General features: G+C 40.2%; 1 protein-coding gene across 2 annotated transcripts; it reads left to right on the top strand.

Moving 5' to 3' along the window:
- Positions 1 to 3758: 3758 nt before the first annotated feature.
- On the top strand, positions 3759 to 23694 carry LOC117483757 (tripartite motif-containing protein 16-like). 2 transcript variants are annotated; one of them, XM_034132107.1, is made up of 2 exons: positions 3759 to 5655; positions 23592 to 23694. In XM_034132107.1, the coding sequence occupies exon 1, from the start codon at positions 3854 to 3856 to the stop codon at positions 5519 to 5521; it is 1668 nt and encodes a 555-aa protein (XP_033987998.1). In that variant the 5' UTR covers positions 3759 to 3853; the 3' UTR covers positions 5522 to 5655; positions 23592 to 23694. The 2 variants fall into 2 exon arrangements, with proteins under 2 accessions (XP_033987998.1, XP_033988000.1); XM_034132109.1 differs by having other exon boundaries at positions 3759 to 5645; positions 23582 to 23678.
- The last annotated feature ends 776 nt before the right edge of the window (positions 23695 to 24470 follow it).

The following is a 24470-nucleotide window of genomic DNA, read 5'->3' as shown; positions in this document are numbered from 1 at the left end:
TGACGGGGGATACCCACTGTTGCTGACGGAGGGAGACCCCGGTGCTGCGGACTATTCGACATGCATCTCTGCATGCGGTGAGCGGAACAAAACACACTCGTAGATAACACACGTAGCTATTTTAATTACCTCTCAAACTACCTAAACTAGTTAAAGTTTGTTTTAGTTTTACTGTCGAGTCACTCATTATTGGACCCGCGAGCTGCATGATACTGGCGTGTTGTCAGGAGGGGGGAGAGCAGTCCGTTTATTATTCCCGTGTTATTGTAAATTACTGTACACGTTTTGAATAGTTAATTAATCTACTATAACTAGTTGGTTTAATATCGAATCATATCAGTTTGTTTCAAAGCTCATTAAATAACATAGAAGACCTTTAGCCGGCACTTTTCTAATTTTGCCACGGAAGATTTAAACTGTAACGAACATGCCGACCGGACAGGAGGGGGGAGGAGGAGGGGGGTGAGAGGGGTGGGGGGCTGAGGAGGGGATGGGGGGCGACAGGGAGGATGTGAAACCTGCTGTAAGGAGGGGGTGGTTGAGAGGGGTGGGGGCTGAGCGGGGTGGGGGGCTACCTGAGAGGATGTAACACCTGTATGTGAGGGGGAGGGGGGTGGGCTGAGGGGGGTGGGGGCTACCGGTGAGGATGTAACACCTGTACGCGATAACACCTCGAACAAAGGGGCTCATTAGCATATCAAAGGGGGGTCATTAACATAATTAGGGGGCGGGACTTAGAAGGTGTGACCTGTCACTTTTTTATGCATACTAATGAGATTGAAGCGGGATATGTACTACTACTTACAACATAAATGTTAGTATTTAAAACAGTAAATAATATCGCTTTTTTTTCAAATACACTCTCTTGCCATCAAGAAAGTATTTTACGCACATGTATGAACGCTCTGTTATGTATGTAATGTTTTATTAGGTGTATTTTGCAGCTGCCACCCATTTCTCTTCCTTGTTCCTGTTTTATTTTGAAAGGATCAAACTGTTTTCTCTTTTGGATGCGAGAGCTTCTCTGAAAGGCGGTTTTGTTGTTCCCCGTCTTCTTAATTTATCTTGTGCCTTAAGAGATATTTACGTGTATAAAAAAATAAGAAGATGCTTCAACGGTTTTTCCTCATGTGTCACAATGTCTCCTAAATGTCTTTTAAAAACAAATAAAGAGCTTTAGCTGGCTATAGCAGCATGGAGCTGTACAGCACTGTGTTTCTCATCATTTCTGTATTTATCATTGCACTCCTATTGGCTAGCGCTCCAACACATTGTACGTGATAGGCTAAGGGGCGGGACATCTCTAAGCGGTCGACCAATCACAACTGAACATTAAAGCATGGAGACATGTCCCAGTAGAGACACTACATACTGATATACATCTGAACATCAGCAGGAGAGTACTCTTTAAAGTAGAGACACTACATACTGATATACATCTGAACATCAGCAGGAGAGGACTCTTTAAAGTAGAGACACTACATACTGATATACACCTGAACATCATCAGGAGAGGACTCTTTAAAGTAGAGACACTACATACTGATATACACCTGAACATCAGCAGGAGAGGACTCTTTAAAGTAGAGACACTACATACTGATATACATCTGAACATCAGCAGGAGAGTACTCTTTAAAGTAGAGACACTACATACTGATATACATCTGAACATCAGCAGGAGAGTACTCTTTAAAGTAGAGACACTACATACTGATATACACCTGAACATCATCAGGAGAGGACTCTTTAAAGTAGAGACAATACATACTGATATACACCTGAACATCAGCAGGAGAGGACTCTTTAAAGTAGAGACACTACATTCTGATATACACCTGAACATCAGCAGGAGAGGACTCTTTAAAGTAGAGACACTACATACTGATATACATCTGAACATCAGCAGGAGAGTACTCTTTAAAGTAGAGACACTACATACTGATATACACCTGAACATCAGCAGGAGAGGACTCTTTAAAGTAGAGACAATACATACTGATATACACCTGAACATCAGCAGGAGAGGACTCTTTAAAGTAGAGACACTACATTCTGATATACACCTGAACATCAGCAGGAGAGGACTCTTTAAAGTAGAGACACTACATACTGATATACACCTGAACATCAGCAGGAGAGGACTCTTTAAAGTAGAGACACTACATACTGATATACACCTGAACATCAGCAGGAGAGGACTCTTTAAAGTAGAGACACTACATACTGATATACACCTGAACATCAGCAGGAGAGGACTCTTTAAAGTTGAGACACTACATACTGATATACACCTGAACATCAGCACGAGAGGACTCTTTAAAGTAGAAGCACTACATACCTAAACATCAGCAGGAGAGGACTCTTTAAAGTAGATACACTACATACTGATATACACCTGATATTCATATCAAAAATCCAAAGGAGCACAAAAACAACAGCAGGAAACCTCCATTTGAAAAACAGCTGCAGTTTACTTTTTTTTTTTAACCTTTTGAAATAAAATCTCAGAAATCAGAAAAATGCTCAATTTAATTTCTGAGGTGTTGTTTTTTTTTGGCAGCTAGACTTCATCACTTATGTTGCTCTCACAGCAAAAATGCATTCATGACACAATCTTAATTGTGTTTATAAAAGATTTAAGGGTAATTCAGGTTTATTTTAAATAATGTCCCTGTTTTTTAACCATTAAAAGTCCAAATTACATCTTAAATTGTTCACATTTCACCTTAAGTATCACACTCTGCTCTCATTACACCATACCCATGTGTAGACACTGATGTTTTTAGGCTCCCTATATTTCATATTACAACTTGGCATATTTGTATTGCAGACTACTTATCCGTAAGGGAATACAGAATACAGTACACAGAAATGCAATAGCACAATGTACTGTTTGGGGCTGATAATAGAGGTAGAGTAGCTCTGTTTTACGACTTACAATGCTTGACAGAAACCCTGCACACTCCCAGATAACACAGATAAGAATTCAAGTAGGCTATATTATATGTAATGTAGAACAACTTTCATGGCTGTATGAATGTAAAAGATGGTGTTTTAGTATATTAAAAAGTCGCTGAATGAAGAACTGGACAAAGTTCTTGCTGCTGTGTGCAGGTAACTGTGTTATTTCATCAACAATGTTACTTGCAAGAAGTGTGCAGGAAAGGGTTAACAAAGGGTTAAAGAAGTCAGCAAAACAGCCCCCAACACTTTGTTTTCCCTCAGTGGGATTGACTTGGAGCCTCACTAACTTATTATAAGGACTTTGGAACAGGGTAATAGTCCTCTGCCACGTTGCCACTATAAAACCCTGATGAGCTATCCGTCTTCTTCCTGCTCTCATGCATATTTAAACTTATAAAACATAGCTTTTTCCACTGTCTCCTACAAAGGATGTTCATATGCACTATACTAATGCATGTTTTAAGACATCAGCCTATATGCTGCAGTTGTAGTAGATCTTCCAAGCATGACTGGACAAAGTGCTTGCTGCTGTGTTAATTTCAATTTCCTCAATTTCCTCACAGAAATCTCTCATTAAGTCAGCGAGAGAGCCTCAAAGCACCTTGTGTTTTCACAGTTTGATCAGCCTGAAAACTCTCACATTTACTGAAGGAAGCAGTGAGAGTGGACTTTGGAGCGGACTGTCTCTTTAACAACGCTCCCCCTTATGAATTGCGTCATACTTCCTGGTTCCCTCTCCTGTAGAGCTGCAGCTGGAGGATGGGTGTAACCAGTGCATGAGCTGACAGGCCCTATTCACTGCACACTCACATGATCAGATCACACTCACACTAGTTTCAGGTTTCAGGAAGTGAAACTCAGACACTCGCAGTCACTGAGAGGTGAAATGGCGCAGAAAGGAGTTCAGCTGGACCGGGAAACCTTCTCTTGTTCGATCTGTCTGGATCTACTGAAGGATCCTGTGGCTACTTCCTGTGGACACAGCTACTGCATGAAGTGTATTCAAACCCACTGGGATAAAGAGGATGAGAAGAAAGTCTACAGCTGCCCTCAGTGTAGAAAGAGCTTCACACAGAGGCCTGTCCTGCTGAAAAACACCATGTTAGCAGATTTAGTGGAGGAGCTGAAGAAGACTGGACTCCAAGCTGCTCCTGCTGCTCACTGCTATGCTGGAGCTGAAGATGTGGCCTGTGATTTCTGCACTGGGAGAAAACTGAGAGCCTGTAAGTCCTGTCTGCAGTGTCTGATCTCTTACTGTGATAAACACCTCCAGCCTCATTATGAATTGCCTGCCTTTGGAAAACACAAGCTGGTGGAGCCTTCCAAGAAGCTCCAGGAGAACATCTGCTCTCGTCACGACGAGGTGATGAAGATGTTCTGCCGCACTGATCAGCAGTGTATCTGTTATCTCTGCTCTGTGGACGAACACAAAGGCCACGACACAGTGTCAGCTGCAGCAGAGAGGACTGAGAGGCAGAGAGAGCTGGAGGGGAGTCGACTAAACATCCAGCAGAGAATCCAGGACAGAGAGAAGGAGGTGAAGCTGCTTCAGCAGGAGGTGGAGGCCGTCAATGGCTCTGCTGATAAAGCAGTGGAAGACAGTGAGAAGATGTTCACTGAGCTGATCCGTCTCATGGAGAAAAGAAGCTCTGATGTGAAGCAGCAGGTCAGATCCCAGCAGAAGAGTGAAGTGAGTCGAGTCAAAGAGCTTCAGGAGAAGCTGGAGCAGGAGATCTCTGAGCTGAAGAGGAGAGACGCTGAGCTGAAGCTGCTGTCTCACACAGAGGATCACAACCAGTTTCTGCACAGCTACCCCTCACTGTCAGCCCTCAGTGAACCTACACACTCATCCAGCATCAACATCCGTCCTCTGAGCTACTTTGAGGACGTGACGGCGGCCCTGTCAGCAGTCAGAGACAAACTACAGGACGTCCTGAGAGAGGAATGGACAAACGTCTCACCGACTGAAGTGGATGTTTTACTGTCAGCAGCAGAGCCCACCACCAGAGCTGGGTTCTTGCAATATTCACAGGAGATCACACTGGATCCAAACACAGCATACACACGGCTGTTATTATCTGAGGGGAGCAGAAAAGCAACATACATGGGACAAGATCAGTCTTATTCTAGTCACCCAGACAGATTCACTGCACGTTCTCAGGTCCTGAGTAGAGAGAGTCTGACTGGACGTTGTTACTGGGAGGTGGAGCGGAGAGGGAGAGGAAATCGTGTAGCAGTCGCATACAAGAATATCATCAGAGCAGGGAGGGGGAATGAAAGTGTATTTGGATACAATGACAAATCCTGGGCGTTAATTTATGAGCAAAACAGTTATTCATTTAGTTACAACAGTATCAAAACTCCCGTCTCAGGTCCTCTGTCCTCCAGTGTAGGAGTGTACCTGGATCACAGAGCAGGTATTCTGTCCTTCTACAGCGTCTCTGAAACCATGACTCTCCTCCACAGAGTCCAGACCACATTCACTCAGCCGCTACATGCTGGAGTTTATCTTTTTGGTGATGGAGCCACTGCTGAGTTTTGTAAACTGAAATAGCCTGAAGTCATTTGAGGAACTCTTCTACTTCTTAAACTCATTGTGTGTCCATCATTGTTGCTGAGAGCTGATTGTTCATGTCTTCACTGCACAGAGATCAGCTGTCAATCAAACATTATGGGATGTGCTTTAACATCTTCTCACTAGCAGGAACCACGCCACAACAGTGTGATGTTTGTAAGTTTATTGAAGTAACATGTGAATGATATGAGGGGAGTGAAGGGATGTTCTGGGAGGACGAGCTGTGGTCCGTGCAGTGGGAGACTCAGAGTGGGGGTTTCGGCTCCGGCATGATCTGCGTGGGCTGATTACGGGTCTCCAGACGATACCTGGAATTAAAATGTTAGTATACACAGTATATAAATATGTTTAAATATAAGTGGTGACGGGCAGAGGATGAAGGGATGAGGGATGAAGGGATGTAGGGATGAAGGGATGAGGGATGAAGGGATGTAGGGATGTAGGGAAAGGATGGAGACAAGCAGTGGCCGGAAGTTTTGCCGGATATAAATAGGGGTGGCCGTGGTTCGAGGCGGAGTTTTAGGCGTGGCCATGCTCCTGAACCTATGTTAACAATTGAACCTCTTCTCATGAGTTGTTCTGTAGATGTTGGAGTTTCTTTAGGCGGCGCTCCTTCCTGTGTCTGTTTAGCCATGGAGGCTGTCACTGCTCAGGAGGATTTCTGTTAACCTCAACTCATATTTCTCTGCATGGAAATGTAAACTTTGCTCTAAATATTTGTTGAATATCGTTATTGATTTATTTGTATGTTGTTGTTTCTCTTGTAAAGCATGAGAGAGAGAAAGCACCAGAGCTTCTTTCATTGTAGATATTTTATTCTAAATGTCTTCAATGTGTTACTAAGTCTCAATGTGTTGAATGCATAAAGGAAAGTTTGAAGAAGGAAATAAAACACATTCAAAGTAAAGCTAATAAATTGTGTTTCTATTTTCAAGATGTGAGATGAGTGCCACATTTACATGTCTGTACAAAATAAAATGTTGAGGTTTTTCTTGTTAACCTGTTTCACACCTTCCCCCTGGTACCGGGCGGATAAACGCGTCATTTGCAGGAAACAACGTCTAAGGAATCTTAATATTGAATAAAACTATGAATGTGTTATATCCATGTAACGGGAAGAAACTCAGCTAACTGATCTTTTTAATTTTTTTTTTCAAAAAAACCCCACATTGCTAGCACTCAGCCTCTGAATTAGCCTCAAGCGAAAAAAACGTAACATACTAAGGCAACTAAACTCACTCTAACTCCCTTATTACTTATCCTAGATGCACAACCAACCACTCTTTTTTGGTGTCCTGGAGACACTGAATCTAACGGTGCCCTCCTCAACACTCAGTGATAAACATTCGCGACGCTCTAAACGAAAGCGTACATCATCACATGTGGAGCTAAGAAGCTAAACACGTAAATATGGCTTACCTTGGTCAAAAGTGGTCTTCAATGGCATTAAAACGATAAAAAAACGATGCTGCAGTTAATCCATAGGTTCCTCCTATGTGTCTGTGCCTTCTTTGAAATTATTTCTGATAATCCATAAGCAATACAACTGCGTTTTAGTTTCCAAACTCCAGAAGGAGACATTCCTCCACTTTGGTTTCGTTTTCCACACGCGAAGCAACCACATTTTTTCTTTACAACGTGTCTGGGTGGGAGCCTCCCCCTTCGATTCTATTGGCTCTAACGGTCACAAGGGTATGTCAACCAACCAAATCGAGCAAGGGGGGCCAGAGATAGGTCAAATCCACCCAAATGACCCCAGATGGCCCAGTTTTTGGCTAAATCTCTCTAAAAAGGTCAAATTTCACTTGTTTTGCATCAATCTTGATACAGGGTACTTATTATATGTTGTACTTTGGATTCCTAAAGCTTTTAGTCTACTAACCCATCATCCAAGGGTAGTTTTCACTATCTGTAAAAAATAATTTTTGGACGGACACTATAATTTACAGTTTTTTACTATGTAAAATCTGAATTTTCTTTAAAATAAAAAACATTTATATTGATTCTGACACTTCTACATCCAACTCACAGGTTTATCATTACTTTGAGAACAAAGATTATTAATTTAACCCTTTTAGAAGGGAAGATATGGTCATTTGTTCTGGGAATGTCATTTTCGAGCCTGAGACCTGAAAAACAGGCTCAGAGTGGAACAGGTTAATAAAAGATTTAAGAGGACAAAATCTCAGTCTTTTGTTTTTTTAATTTAAAAAATATTTGTAAATAATTTTTCTGAAACAAGATATTTGCATTTTTTATTTATTTTTAGGATTAAGAAATAATAATAAATGAATGTGTATATCAGTATCTAGTGTCTCTACTTTAAAGAGTCCTCTCCTGATGTTCAGGTGTATATCAGTATGTAGTGTCTCTACTTTAAAGAGTCCTCTCCTGCTGATGTTCAGGTATATCAGTATGTAGTGTCTCTACTTTAAAGAGTCCTCTCCTGCTGATGTTCAGGTGTATATCAGTATGTAGTGTCTCTACTTTAAAGAGTCCTCTCCTGCTGATGTTCAGGTGTATATCAGTATGTAGTGTCTCTACTTTAAAGAGTCCTCTCCTGCTGATGTTCAGGTGTATATCAGTATGTAGTGTCTCTACTTTAAAGAGTCCTCTCCTGCTGATGTTACCAGGGTAATTCGGGTTTATTTAAAATACATTCCCAGTGCTTTTACCCTTTTAAAATCCAAATGACATCTTAAATTGTTCACATTTCACCTTAGTATCTTGTAAATATGACTAATGTGTGGCTGCTAAGCATGAGTTTGTACCAAATTGACCCTAAGTATGAAGAGATTATTTTATATCACTGATATGTTTTACTTTTGCAACAAACTTCACCTTTTTGTGAACGGTTTACCTCTTCTTATAAACCACTACAACTTACATAAACCCCCCCCCCCCCCCCCCCCCCCCCCCCCCCCCCCCCCCGTAATCTATCCCACAAATTGCTGAATTAGAGGAATACAAGATGAGAGTTTTTCTGGAGAAATCGCCTTACCGAATTTGCAATAAAAAAAAGTACAGAGACTGCATATAAAAGTCTATGATGCAATCATAACAAAAGCTGCATATTCAATATAAACAGCTCCATAATCACAGAGTGTGGTTCATAAAAACATGAACAGGTGGTGGTTTGCATATAATGTAGAAAAGTATGCACAGTAATGTCAGAGTGCATGGTGGTTAACACAGAAGCAACACCATTAGCCTTAGTGAGCATTGAGCGTTGAATAAATGTGAAATATTGTTCGAAATGTATTTAAATGTGTATTTTTGTAACCTGTGTGGACATGATTTATGATCAGCTGATGTTTTGCTGGAGTAAGAACATCCCTTTATTGTTCTGTACCACTAGAGGGAGGCAGTCACCTGTGAAACAGCTCATTGCTTTCATTTCACACACTTTTCATCATGCAGGGACATTTTAGCATAATAGGTGACCTTTAAATATAAACACAATCCACTTACCTACACTGTATGTATGTCAACATATTCATAGATATGTAAAAACTGGTGCAATGATTGTAATTGGACGGTGCTTTTATTGTCAAAAGACTTTCACTTGAAGACTATTTGCACAACAGAATATTCAGAGATAAAGATACGATAAGATAAGAAGGACTTTACTGATCCTAATTTTGGGAAATGTTTGCGTTGCAGCAGAATAAAAAGACATGGCATTGTACCTTAGAGAAATTAATGTTCTGGTTTCTAAATAATAGTTTTAGTTTAGATAAACGTACAATATTTCAGCTCACCATTAGTTGTAGTAGTTAATCAGAATCAGAATCAGAATCAGAAACAGGTTTATTACCAGGTAGGTTTACACGTACGAGGAATTTGACTTGGTGTCATGATGCATACAAACAAGAATTAAAAACACAAGTAGAGAACTAGAAAAATATTATACATTTTTGTGACCAGTTTACCCAAATGTCCCTCTACCTCCTCTCTGTTGTTTCCTCCTTCAGACCCGATATAAGACCAATGAGCCGGTGTGGGACGAGGCGTTCACCTTCCTGATCCATAACCCCCGCAGCCAGGAGCTGGAGGTCGAGGTACGGAGGCTAATCCTAGTCTTTTTTTATATTTTCTTTGCTTCTTAAATATATAAGCAGTAGAGGCGAGACAGTCTGTGGAGAGACTCGGGATCTTAATTTTGACGATTCAGTGAAGAAAGAAGATGTCGAACTCTGTCCAAATTAAAGATTAAATTATTATCTAAAACCCCCACTTTATATAGAGCGAGAGAGAGCAGGAAACTGTTGTGCTTATTCATAAAGATTTAATCAAAATTGCTATAATTTAATGGTTTGATTCTGCAAACTGTCTCAAAAAGTCTCTCTGTGAGTCTTTTTAAATATTTTCTTTGCTGCTCTAGTCTAAACATTATTCGCAGTAAAGGCGAGACCAGTGGCGGTTCGAGAACATTTTCCATGGGGTGGCAAAGGGGGGGCAAGAGGTCATGCCAGGGTGGCATGGGAGGGCGGACAGTACGTGGTATTTTATACTGTATATAACCTATTTATTGTTCATTCATGCCCTAACACAAGTGTTCTTAATTCACAAGAGAAACCAGGTGTTCAGACAAACAATCGGGTGCCCTTTGAGTCCCCCAAGCTTACTTCAACAATTTTAAATGAAAGGAAACTACAAAATGTATTTTAAAGCAATGAATTAATGGAACAGGTTGTTTTGCATTACAATGTAAAACTAAATATATATATATATTTTTTGTTTTTAAAAAATTGGTTGTCTTAGTAGAAGACAGACATATTTCCTCACTAAGCATTATTACATATTAATTTAATATTAAACAAATCAAAATGGCCAATTATCCCAAAATGTTGCTGCTAATATAATCATATGCTTGTCAACTTTAACTGATCAAAAAGAAATTCTGAAAAAATACTTGAATTATCTATGAAATTGCAATATTGACACACGTCCCTCAGTTTGTTTCAACCCCGTCACGCCATACCATTTACCCTCCTATTAAGTTAAAATAATGGATCAGTCCATGTGTGATCTGCATTGAGGGAATTACATCACAAAAGTCTTCTGAAGAAAAGATGGCAAAGAAAGGCAAGTGTCAGTTTCTTCTCTTACCTATATTTCAGTTTTTGTATTTTCAGATTAAGATTGACAAGCTCAACATTTCAACTCTGTTATATGAATTAATAATAGTAAATCATTGTTTATTACAAAATAAACAATAGTTTTGCAAAATATTACAATTGTGTAATGTCCTTGACTTCCATGTGGTGCCATATCTTAGCTAAACAAGGTCTCATGGCTACTGTTTGTCAAAAACTTCAACCCTGTTACATTTTTTCAAGGAAATTCCTAGTAATTATTTATATGTTGTGCCTGAGGTGGGAAAATGTAAGTAGTCCACTACCAGATGTTATGACCAAACATTTTGGTTTCATTTTTCAAAGATGTAAAGACCCAAAAGGCACCCGATTCAGAGAATACTCAGAATTCTGCTTACTGTAAGTACAGTAAAAGTACTTAGTTATAATTAAGTACACAAATGATATCACCCATCTCTTAGAGAGCTAAAGGTGACCTGTGCAGCAACACATTTCAATATGTGTCAATACTAAGAGCTGCTAGATTTTGCTGCTGTGATGGAATATGTAAGGAGAATAAGAACATACCATGTGGTCCAGCTGGAGTCTCCTCTGCCTCCTGATCCCTGCCTCTGTCCCTCTTTCTGACACTTCATCTGTATTCCTCACATGTCTTCTTCTTCACTAATGTCTTCATCTCCTCCTCTTCCTCCTGCTCTGACCCTCCTGGTCTCTTCAGTGAACTCTCTTCTTCTTTCTGTTCATCCTGATCACTTCTCAGATATGTTCATTTCAAACCTTTATTGTTGTCTGTCTTTGTGTTGTTGTTGAATCACTCCAGCTACTCTGGCCTGCAAGAGTCTACTTGTGAAAAGCACTGGTACAAATGCTTGTATAACTTTACACGTTAGGGCCATGTAGCTAATAAGTAGCATATCATAAATATAACATCAGAAAGTATTTATCAAACGCACACAGGCAGCTGTGTTCAGACCCAGTTTGACGGTAAAGGATGTATCCTGGTTTCATTGATCTGGCCCAGGGCTGGACTGGGACAGCAAATCGGCCCTGGCATTTAGACCCAGACCGGCCCAAATCCATAAAACAAACGAATAGTAGCGGTTCCTGACAAGAAGAATAACTCAGTATAATTTAAAAAAACGCTATTATCCTTTTTACGTACCAGGGGCAAACAAAACTAATACATACCACAAGTATGTGTAACTATCAATCATTAGAAATTAGACCTTCAAACCCTCTCACAAAGCGAACAGTGACCGAGCACTAATAGGGGGGTCTGGTGGGGTATGCCCCCCCCAGAAGATTTTTTTTTTAAATAACCCCTTAAATTATGACTTCTAGTGAATTTAGGGGGGGGGGGGGGACCCTATAGTGCCCTGCCTCCCCTTTCTATGACAACACAATAGAGATAGGACCAGATGAGTCTACAGGATGAGTCGACGGCATCTTTTTTATATACATTGACGCTTTCATTTAATTTTTCCATCCTTTTTTTAATCGCTGTAATTGTATTGCCTTTTTCATCTGTACACACGACACCTATTGCACGTCTGTCCGTCCTGGGAGAGGGATCCCTCTTCTGTTGCTCTCACAGAGGTTTCTTCCTACTTCCCACTGTTAATTGTGAGGTCTGTTTTGGGGAGTTTTTCCTTGAGCGCTGCAAGGGTCTAAGGACAGAGGATGTCGTACCTGTACACACTGTGAAGCCCTCTGAGACAAATTGTAATTTGTGATATTGGGCTATATAAATAAAATGTGATTGATTGACGCACGCAAGGGGCTATAGTGCAAGTCTTAGGCGGCTGGTTTCTCAGAACCTCACAGAGCACACAGAACTGAAGGAACACAGGCTTAACCAAAAATACTATCCACTGTCTTTATTTTTTTTTCCTGAGAATAGGTTTGAAAGAGACAGATTTAAATGTACAAAGAGAGTTGAAGCAACATTTGACAGAAATCCCACATAAATTACAAAAGTACACAACTAGCAAGATATATATACTGTATATATATACTGTACACACAAAGTAACTTATATACTAGACTGAAATAACTCAAATGAATGCTTGTTGTGGAGAGGGGCACTATGTCCAGCGTCCATTCCTCGGTGTGTGTGTGTGTGTGTGTGTGTGTGTGTGTGTGTGTGTGTGTGTGTGTGTGTGTGTGTGTGTGTGTGTGTGTGTGTGTGTGTGTGTGTGTGTGTGTGTGTGTTTGCATGTGTGAGTGTAGTTGGGGGGGTTTGGGAGAGTCAAAAAGGATGCAGGTGAACTCTTTGGTCCCTGATAGAGGTCCATACAAATAGGCATTGACATAACAATACCACACAGTTAATGGTCAAAACTACATGTGTGCCTCAATTTTTTTTATCTATTTCTATATTATTCATTCTATATATTGTCAATCAAAACTACCACAAAAAGCTGACTATAAACATTTTTTTCAGGTCCCAAAAGACCACTTATACCTTATAACCACATAAGTAAATAAACTAAACAAAACAAGCTGCCATCTGACAGTAATTGTTCATGAATGGTGGTTAACAAAATAATGACATTCTTTCAATGAGACAACGTATCAGAGTCCCATTAAGCTATATTTTAACTTGCCAGGGAAAACCTAAAAAAAGCCAGCTTACTAGCTTGTAGGCTAACGAATGTTTCTCTTATAATATTTGTCTTATTAGTGCTTCATCAAGGGGATATTAATGGGTTCCAGAACTACAGAGTATCATAACCTTAATAATAATCTTTTCCTAATTTTCTTAGCTTCTGCTTACCGCGAGTTCTCCTCCCTCTCCTCACTCGCGCTGATCTCTCTCCCTCTCATCATCTTCCTCACCACCAATATCGGCCACGGGTGCTGAAGATGGACCTGCACCTGTACTAAACATGTCGGTTATTTTGACACAAGCGGCAGCATCAGCACGAAGGGCCTGCTTTTTTCTTGCCTCGAAAAAAAAAGGCAGTTTTGCTTCAACGGCCGGCTCACCTCCTGGGGGCGTGATTTAATGATGCACACCGAGCGGCCCAAAGGGGGAGGTGATTAAAGATTTGATTGGGCCGGCCCAGTGTCAATTACTTAAAACATTTAAACAGAGGGCCAATCTACCCGTCTTATGGGCCGTGACTTCAGAAAAAAAAAAAATGACGTGTCGGCCCAAAAGGCACGTCGGCCCACCGGGAAAATGCCCGGTATGCCAGATGGCCAGTCCAGCCCTGATCTGGCCTCATTGCTGTGATGTGTAGTTTACGTGGATTTTACCGTACCGCATAGTTTAGCAAAGTGATCGATCTCCCAGCTAGCGCTGTCTGTGTAGTATTTTGTAACGTAACGCCCCAAACAGCGACCGTCTGTTAAACGCTATCGATTCAAACGGCTGCGTTTTATTAATATTTAGTTTCAAGCTCTCGTCCTTAGTAAAAACAAAACTAGTGGAAGGGGAAATGCTCCCAGGGGAAGCTGATCCACCTTCAGGTGCTGGGACAGCTCGCTCCCTCTCTGCAGCTCTGTGAGCGGCGGTCTGTGTGAACGCCGCTCCGCAGTTTAATGCAGGGCCGGAGCTGCGTTTTTAACGGGCCTAAGTAAGATGATATTTAAAATGATTCACTTTTAATTAATGAACTGCTTGTTTCTTTGCTTGAGAAGCTTGTGGACAGAGTGTAGGTTTGTTTTAGTACAGTTTTAGGGAAACAAAAGTTAGGGGGGCAGCTGGGGGGGCAAGGCTCTCCAGTGGGGAGGCAGCTGCCCCCCTTTGCCCCCCCGTAGATCCGCCCCTGGGCGAGACACACTCAAGACAAAAACAATGACTTCCCCTCCGGGTGTTTTCAGGTTAAAGACGAGAAACACGAGTGTACGTTGGGCGTTTTGACGGTGCCGCTGACTCGCCTTCTGGAGGCCGAAGAAATTACCTTAAAGTGGACCTATCATGCTATATTTGAATAATATAGTGTAGGACCATACCTATATAAGGCATATTTATACTTTTTTTTTTTCAAAATACCAAACAGATCATGCATTTTAGCCATGCCTCATTTTCCTCAATTTGACATTTTGTAGCTCTGTTTTTGAAAGGGCAGATTCAGTGAGAACAGCACCACCTACAGGCCTGGCATATGTACTACAGCGTCTCCAGCGCTTTCGAACGGCAATGGCCGTGGCTGTCTCCTCCTGATTGGTGGAGTTGGCCCAATAGCCGTAGCGCCACTGTCCTGACGTCAGGACAGTGTTCAAATCTGGATCAGTTTTGATCAGATCCGTTGCAGCCCCTTTTTTAGAGATTTGGGTATGGAGGAAAATAGAGAGGGTTGTGTTTTCTGACACTTGGTGAGTTCCCTGGAACACCGGGGACACATATTCATGTATAAAAGATGTACAAAAGTGCATTTTGCATGATAGGTCCCCTTTAAATCAGCGTTTCCCCCTCAAGAACTCCGGCCCGAGCTGCACGCTGAAGATGAAGATGGCTCTGAGGGTAAGATAAGATAAGAAGTACTTTATTGATCCCAATTTGGGAAATGTTTGGCACAAGGCATTGCACATTATTATATAACACAGATTCTACACTGATTCTGATTCTGTTTTAATCTCAGGTGCTGAGCTTGGAGAAAAACCCTCCCTCCTCCCCCTCCCCCTCTTCGGTGCAGGTCAACACACCGAAGAGGGGGTGTTGACCCCCTCAAGCTGCCCCTCCTTACGAGAGATAGCAGCAATACCCAAGGCCGTAGAACTATGCCATGGGAAAAGAGACAGTGAGAGGAGAAAATGATGAACTGTGTCGAAGGTTGAATACCTAAGCAAATTATTCCCTAACAGTGAGCATTTGGTGAGGGATATTGTCAGATATCTGGAACAAACTCCCAGAAACCTGCAGGTCCGCTGCAACTCTGACTACTTTTAAATCCAGGCTGAAGACTTTGTAACTTTTATTTATGTTTTATTATCTTTGCTTTTTAATGTTTCTAATGTGTTTTATGCTCTTAATGTTTTTGATTTTTCCCAGGAATAGTTCCCGGAACTTTTATTTCCTGGAACTATCTAGTAAATCGTGTTCACACCGGAATAAGTCCCTGAGGGAGCCGCTGACGTCACTTCTTCTTCTTCTGCTTTGGGTTTACTGGCAGGCCGCAAACAACTTCACGGCGTATACTGCCACCCGAAGTCCCCGGCCGGAAGTCCCCGGAGTTGGGGACTGGCTTCAGTAGAAGCTGCTGGGACTCCCAGCAGCTTCTACTGAAGCCTTCCGAGTAAATCGCCAGAAGCGCAGACACCTCCTCATCACTCCACCGCTCCGCTTTCTTTTGTGTTGCCATAAGTTAGTCTCTCTCCGTTTGTGCGCTGGGCTAATGCTAATGCTAATAATGCTAATGCGAGCAAATAAAATGGCGGCTTCACAAAAACTTTTCAGAGTTTTACGGGGCGTGGTTTGCAATTCGCCCAGCCAATCAGAAATTGGAACATTTTCCTCCCCAGGAAAGTACCTGCTCTCTAGCAGGCACTAAAAAGGGGTGAAAAGGTTCTCAATTTTTTTTTCAGAACTATTCCTGGGAAAAGTACTCCGGTGTGAAAGCGCCTTGTGCTTTTAAACGTAGTATTTTAGCAGCTGATGATTGGTAATGTTTTCTCTCCTCCTCAGCTATGAGTTCAGTGTGTCTCTCGTGGAGCTCCACAGACGCACTCTGGACGTCGCGGTGAAGAACGGAGGAGGACTGCTCTCCAAACACAAAGGCCTTCTGGGAAAGGTACGCTCTCTCACTACAGATTCTACACGCTTCATTAAATACAGAAATGTCTTGAAATCAATCCAATTATCTATAAAGCAGTCTTTGTTTGAGGATTATGGATTTAAATCTTGAGTTTTGACAATATTCCAGTTTGTTCATCTACCTGAAATAGTGTTACAAGAGTATCTTCAAGGATGGTAGATTATTCTGCTCATGTCATATTTCAACTGTTTGCAGTCTTTTAAACACTTGATTTAGCATTTTTAAATAAGCTCTGTTGTCTTTTCTCCTCAGGTTCTGGTGGATTTGACGTACAAGGACACGTCTAAGGGTTGGACACAATGGTGAGTGATTGATATCTCACTTATTATTTATATAACTCTGATCATACAAATATGAAGACCAACAAACAGCTCAGTTTCATGTATGTTGTTAAGAAATCTTTGAATAAAAATAAAAGCATGTATCTGTCAGATTTCCAAAATAAAAGCATGGATCTGTCAGATTTTCTAAATAAAAGCATGTATCTGTCAGACTTCCAAAATAAAAGCATGTATCTGTCAGATTTCCAAAATAAAAGCATGTATCTGTCAGATTTCCAGATTTTCAAAATAAAAGCATGTATCTGTCAGACTTCCAAAATAAAAGCATGTATCTGTCAGATTTCCAAAATAAAAGCATGTATCTGTCAGATTTCCAAAATAAAAGCATGGATCTGTCAGATTTCCAAAATAAAAGCATGTATCTGTCAGATTTCCAAAATAAAAGCGTGGATCTGTCCGATTTTCAAAATAACAGCTTCTCTTTCTCCTCCTGCAGGTATGAGCTGAGTGAAGATGGTCTGACGAAACCTCAACAACTATAGAGCGAAACAACCATCACAATCACCATCATCATCATCATCATCACAATCATCATCACCACAACCATCATCATCATCATCATCATTATCACCACAATGATACGAGACATCTATTATTTTTACTAAGTGTACAAAGTAAAGAAGAAGCAGCTTTGATCCATTTAACCACATCAGTCGCAAGGCAGACCTCCCCTTTAAGAAGAGCCAGGCTTTAAAGGGAGTATTCCACATGTAGAATATTCAATATATCACCAATACTACTATGTACTGCTGTGGAAAATATATTCCATATTTATAGGAGAATATAAATACCAGCTGTAGATGAAGACAATCTATTTTTTTGCGGTAAAATATGTAAAAGTTTGTAAATATATAAACGATGACGCTCGACTAAAGAGGGCGCCGTGTTTGAGAGAGATTCAGGCCAAATGATTGTTTGTCGTTTTCTTTGATTTCTTTGAAAACATTCTAGACGCCAACAAAGAGACGAGAAGTCATTTTTTGTATTCTCTTCCCTCGTTTGCTTTCCTCTGGTTTAATTCCACTTTGATAACATGTGTTTAAAACATCTTAAAGATAAGTATAAGTACACACAGGGGCGCCGCTTGCAAAGAGGCAAGGCAGGGCTTGGGGCCCCGGACCAGAAGGGGGCCCCCAAAGAAGGGGGCCCCCAAAGAAGGTAGATTAAGAAGGTCCACAACATGAAACACCCTTTCATTTACTGCAAGGACATGTCGGGAAACCCCCTCAAGGCGGCCCCATGCATAGCGCGCCGTAAAATGCTGCTTCTTATTTTAAGTTTCGTTGCCTTGCTCCGCTCTGGGGGGTGGGGGGGAGAAGAGTGTGTTGGGGCGCCACTGATGGCTGGTTTCGTGGGGCCCCCAGTGAATTTTTGCCTAGGGCCCCCACAGACTCTAGAATCGCCACTGAGTACACAAAAGGTGTGTTGAATCCACAGTTTTTGTATCCGGTAATACACCTGTTGTTATTCTAGAATAAGGCCATTGTTATTGTTTTTAAAGCTGAATATATATTTTGCATCTATCTGGGATCATCAGTCGGTTTTAGCGAGTAGTTCTTATCTCAAATTAAGAGTATTTATAATTGAAAAAATGCCAAATTAGAGAGTCATGTATTGCAATTATATAAATAACATATTTATGGAGTAGTGATCCCTTCCTTTATGAGAAAAGACCTATTTTTTCTGTTAAATATGAAAGTTAGAAGTTGAAAACAGACAGATTTATCCGTATTTCCCCAAATATTAGTATTGCAATTATCACGCATATTTTCTTCATTTATCTAAAGCCACTATGTATAAAAACACATTTTATACACATTTATAGTATTGTCATGTTCCCCGATTAATGTGTATCATAAAGAAACCATCACTTCCTGTCGGCTTTTCACAATAAGATATCTCCAGTTTTTTGTCTTTTATTCTGAAAATACAGGAATAAATCAGTGAATAAAGACACTGCTTGTGATGTGATTAATGTGTAGCTATCCTAAAGAAAACATCACTTCCTGTCGGTTTTTCACAATAAAAGATATCCAGTTTTTTGTTTATTTGAATATCTTTTATTTTGAAAATACAGGAATAAACCAGTGAATAAAGACAGTGTTCGTGATGTTTAAATTACAGAAGAAATCTAATAAAAGTGGCTTGAAAAACTGATACAATTGGGAAAAAATGACATTAACAAAATGTACACATTAACAGTTTACACTTTAAATTTACACCAAAAATATTCCTAGTACAAATATATGTTTGCACCACTTTTCACATTAATAAAAACACTTCTGATTGCTTTTTTATTTTTAAAAAGCTTTTTAATACACAAAAAAGTACATTTAAAAAATTCACATTGGTCCCCAAACTAAGAGAAATTATCTGCAACACAAAAAAATGTCCCCTTTTTATAACATTGTCAAAAATATGCGAAAGATAAGCTTTATTTACTGGCCAATAAATATGGACAAATAATGGTTTTAAAAATAAAGAAAATTGGAGTAAGATGACTACAAAATCTTCTGAAAAATATCAAATAATTACAAATAAATCCACAAATAACTACTTTTGAAATTGAGAAAATTGGAATTAATTGACATCTCATAAAATTAGAAATAAGGTCTAAAAAAATTTGCTTTTTTTCTTTTTTTTTTTTAGTTTGTCACCATTTCAGTCTGGGTTTATATCGTCAAGAGTTCCGCTATAATCAAGTTTTCCACATGTTGTTTATGAATCAACATGAGTCTTAACGTGTCAATAATACGTGTCATTTTTAGGTCTTGAAATTGTTGAAATTCACGTTTACTTATTATTTTATTTGGTGTACATATATTTGTTACCGTGCATATCATGTTTAAAAACTGCATTGATTTCACAGCACTTGCTCAAAAGGGATTTATATGAAACTACAACATAAATGTTAGTATTTAAAACAGTAAATAATATCGTTTCTTTTCAAATACACTCTCTTGCCATCAAGAAAGTATTTTACGCACATGTATGAACGCTCTGTTATGTATGTAATGTTTTATTACGTGTATTTTGCAGCTGTCACCCATTTCTCTTCCTTGTTCCTGTTTTATTTTGAAAGGATCAAACTGTTTTCTCTTTTGGATGCGAGAGCTTCTCTGAAAGGCGGTTTTGTTGTTCCCCGTCTTCTTAATTTATCTTGTGCCTTAAGAGATATTTACGTGTATAAAAAAATAAGAAGATGCTTCAACGGTTTTTCCTCATGTGTCACAATGTCTTCTAAATGTCTTTTAAAAACAAATAAAGAGCTTTAGCTGGCTATAGCAGCATGGAGCTGTACAGCACTGTGTTTCTCATCATTTCTGTATTTATCATTGCACTGCTATTGGCTAGCGCTCCAACACATTGTACGTGATAGGCTAAGGGGCGGGACATCTCTAAGCGGTCGACCAATCACAACTGATCATTAAAGCATGGAGACATGTCCCAGTAGAGACACTACATACTGATATACACCTGAACATCAGCAGGAGAGGACTATTTAAAGTAGAGACACTACATACTGATATACACCTGAACATCAGCAGGAGAGGACTATTTAAAGTAGAGACACTACATACTGATATACACCTGAACATCAGCAGGAGAGGACTATTTAAAGTAGAGACACTACATACTGATATACACCTGAACATCAGCAGGAGAGGACTCTTTAAAGTAGAGACACTACATACTGATATACACCTGAACATCAGGAGAGGACTCTTTAAAGTAGAGACACTACATACTGATATACACCTGAACATCAGCAGGAGAGGACTCTTTAAAGTAGAGACACTACATACTGATATACACCTGAACATCAGCAGGAGAGGACTCTTTAAAGTAGAGACACTACATACTGATATACACCTGAACATCAGCAGGAGAGGACTCTTTAAAGTAGAGACACTACATACTGATATACACCTGAACATCAGCAGGAGAGGACTCTTTAAAGTAGAGACACTACATACTGATATACACCTGAACATCAGCAGGAGAGGACTCTTTAAAGTAGAGACACTACATACTGATATACACCTGAACATCAGCAGGAGAGGACTCTTTAAAGTAGAGACACTACATACTGATATACACCTGAACATCAGCAGGAGAGGACTCTTTAAAGTAGAGACACTACATACTGATATACACCTGAACATCAGCAGGAGAGGACTCTTTAAAGTAGAGACACTACATACTGATATACACCTGATATTCATATCAAAAATCCAAAGGAGCACAAAAACAGCAGCAGGAAACCTCCATTTGAAAAACAGCTGCAGTTTACTTTATTTTTAACCTTTTGAAATAAAATCTCAGAAATCAGAAAAATGCTCAATTTAATTTCTGAGGTGTTGTTTTTTTTTGGCAACTAGACTTCATCACTTATGTTGCTCTCACAGCAAAAATGCATTCATGACACAATCTTAATTGTGTTTATAAAAGATTTAAGGGTAATTCAGGTTTATTTAAAATAATGTCCCTTTTTTTTAACCATTAAAAGTCCAAATTACATCTTAAATAATTCATATTTCACCTTAAGTATCACACTCTGCTCTCATTACACCAGACCCATGTTTAGACACTGATGTTTTTAGGCCCACTACATTTCATATTACAACTTGGCATATTTGTATTGCAGACTACTTATCCGTAAGGGAATACAGAATACAGTACACAGAAATGCAATAGCACAATGTACTGTTTGGGGCTGATAATAGAGGTAGAGTAGCTCTGTTTTACGACTTACAATGCTTGACAGAAACCCTGCACACTCCCAGATAACACAGATAAGAATTCAAGTAGGCTATATTATATGTAATGGAGAACAACTTTCATGGCTGTATGAATGTAAAAGATGGTGTTTTAGTATATTAAAAAGTCGCTGAATGAAGAACTGGACAAAGTTCTTGCTGCTGTGTGCAGGTAACTGTGTTATTTCATCAACAATGTTACTTGCAAGAAGTGTGCATGAAAGGGTTAACAAAGGGTTAAAGAAGTCAGCAAAACAGCCCCCAACACTTTGTGTTCCCTCAGTGGGATTGCCTTGTAGCCTCACTAACTTATTAGAAGGACTTTGGAACAGGGTAATAGTCCTCTGCCACGTTGCCACTATAAAACCCTGATGAGCTATCCGTCTTCTTCCTGCTCTCATGCATATTTAAACTTATAAAACATATCTCAGTGGTGACCCCTCCTCATCGATGGTGGGCGGTGACGTAGGGAGGGAACTTCCCTCCTCTTTCTCATTGTCTTAGTTTCTCTGATTAGATCATCTCTCTGAGTGAATCTTAAATGTATGTGTGATCAACAGATGCTTTTTTAGGGTGAGATGGTTTTGCATACAGTGACAGAGGGGGTATCAGCTGCTATGACAAAGCTTGTAGGTGTAATTTCTAACACCTCCCCTTCTCAGGTTGCAACGAGTAACATGTTAAATGAGAAAGCTGTTTCCTCATTCTCTGCATTGAGTGAGCAAAAGCAGGAAGAGAGGAGATTTGTCGTCCGTCAGAGATTGTTTCTGTTCAGAGAAAGTGGATATTTTACCTTCTGTCTGCAGTCCGTAACTATCACTGAGAGGTGAGATGGCACATGGAGGAGTTCAGCTGGACCGTGAAACCTTCTCTTGTTCGATCTGTCTGGATCTACTGAAGGATCCGGTCACTATTCCCTGTGGACACAGCTACTGCATGGACTGTATCAAACACCACTGGGATGGAGAGCTAAGCCACAGCTGCCCTCAGTGTAGAAAGATCTTCAAACCGAGGCCTGTCCTGCTGAAAAGCACCATGTTAGCAGATTTAATGGAGGAGCTGAAGAAGACTGGACTCCAAGCTGCTCCTGCTGATCACTGCTATGCTGGAGCTGAAGATGTGGCCTGTGATGTCTGCACTGGGAGAAAACTGAGAGCCTGTAAGTCCTGTCTGCAGTGTCTGGCCTCTTATTGTGACGAACACCTTCAGCCTCATTATGACGCAGCTACGTTTAAAAAACACAAGCTGGTGGAGCCCTCCAAGAAGCTCCAGGAGAACATCTGCTCTCGTCACGACGAGGTGATGATGTTCTGCCGCACTGATCAGCAGTGTATCTGTTATCTCTGCTCTGTGGAGGAACACAAAGGCCACGACACGGTGTCAGCTGCAGAGCCCACCACCAGAGCTGGGTTCTTACAATATTCACAGGGAATCACACTGGATCCAAACACAACATACACAGAGCTGTTATTATCTGAGCGGAGCAGAAAAGCAACATTCATGAAACAACATCAGTCTTATTCTAGTCACCCAGACAGATTCACTGTATATTCTCAGGTCCTGAGTAGAGAGAGTCTGACTGGACGTTGTTACTGGGAGGTGGAGTGGAGAGGGGTAAGAGTTCATGTAGCAGTCGCATACAAGAATATCAGCAGAGCAGGGAGGGGGCTTGAACGTGTATTTGGATACAATGACAAATCCTTGTCCTTAGAGTGTCACCAAAACAGATATTCATTTTGTTACAACAGTATCCTCACTCCCGTCTCAGGTCCTCCGTCCTCCAGAGTAGGAGTGTACCTGGATCACAGAGCAGGTATTCTGTCCTTCTACAGCGTCTCTGAAACCATGACTCTCCTCCACAGAGTCCAGACCACATTCACTCAGCCGCTACATGCTGGACTTGCATATGGTTATGGTCATGGAGACACAGCTGAGTTTTGTAAACTGAAATAGCCTGAAGTCATTTGAGGAACTCTTCTACTTCTTAAACTCATTGTGTGTCCATCATTGTTGCTGAGAGCTGATTGTTCATGTCTTCACTGCACAGAGATCAGCTGTCAATCAAACATTATGGGATGTGCTTTAACATCTTCTCATGAGTTGTTCTGTAGATGTTGGAGTTTCTTTAGGCGGCGCTCCTTCCTGTGTCTGTTTAGCCATGGAGGCTGTCTCTGCTCAGGAGGATTTCTGTTAACCTCAACTCATATTTCTCTGCATGGAAATGTAAACTTTGCTCTAAATATTTGTTGAATATCGTTATTGATTTATTTGTATGTTGTTGTTTCTCTTGTAAAGCATGAGAGAGAGAAAGCACCAGAGCTTCTTTCATTGTAGATATTTTATTCTAAATGTCTTCAATGTGTTACTAAGTCTCAATGTGTTGAATGCATAATGAAAGTTTGAAGAAGGAAATAAAACACATTCAAAGAAAAGCTAACAGGTTGAGTTTGAAATAAATTGTGTTTCTATTTTCAAGATGTGAGATGAGTGCCACATTTACATGTCTGTACAAAATAATATGTTGGTGTTTTTCTTGTTAATAAAAAAGCTAAGAGGACAAAATCTCAGTGTTGTTTTTTTAATGAAAAAAATATTGGTAAATAATTTTTCTGAAACAAGATATTTGCATTTTTTATTTATTTTTAGGATTAAGAAAATAATAATAAATGAATGTGTATATCAGTATGTAGTGTCTCTACTTTAAAGAGTCCTCTCCTGCTGATATTCAGGTGTATATCAGTATGTAGTGTCTCTACTTTAAAGAGTCCTCTCCTGCTGATGTTCAGGTGTATATCAGTATGTAGTGTCTCTACTTTAAAGAGTCCTCTCCTGCTGATGTTCAGGTGTATATCAGTATGTAGTGTCTCTACTTTAAAGAGTCCTCTCCTGCTGATGTTCAGGTGTATATCAGTATGTGGTGTCTCTACTTTAAAGAGTCCTCTCCTGCTGATGTTCAGGTGTATATC

Source organism: Trematomus bernacchii, unplaced genomic scaffold, assembly GCF_902827165.1.
Source record: "Trematomus bernacchii unplaced genomic scaffold, fTreBer1.1, whole genome shotgun sequence".
Lineage (NCBI taxonomy): Eukaryota > Metazoa > Chordata > Actinopteri > Perciformes > Nototheniidae > Trematomus > Trematomus bernacchii.
This window is presented reverse-complemented; position numbering and strand designations above follow the sequence as displayed.

Excerpts from the sequence above, each read along its gene's own strand:
- LOC117483757 (XM_034132107.1), top strand. The coding sequence starts at position 3,854 with ATGGCGCAGAAAGGAGTTCAGCTGGACCGGGAAACCTTCTCTTGTTCG.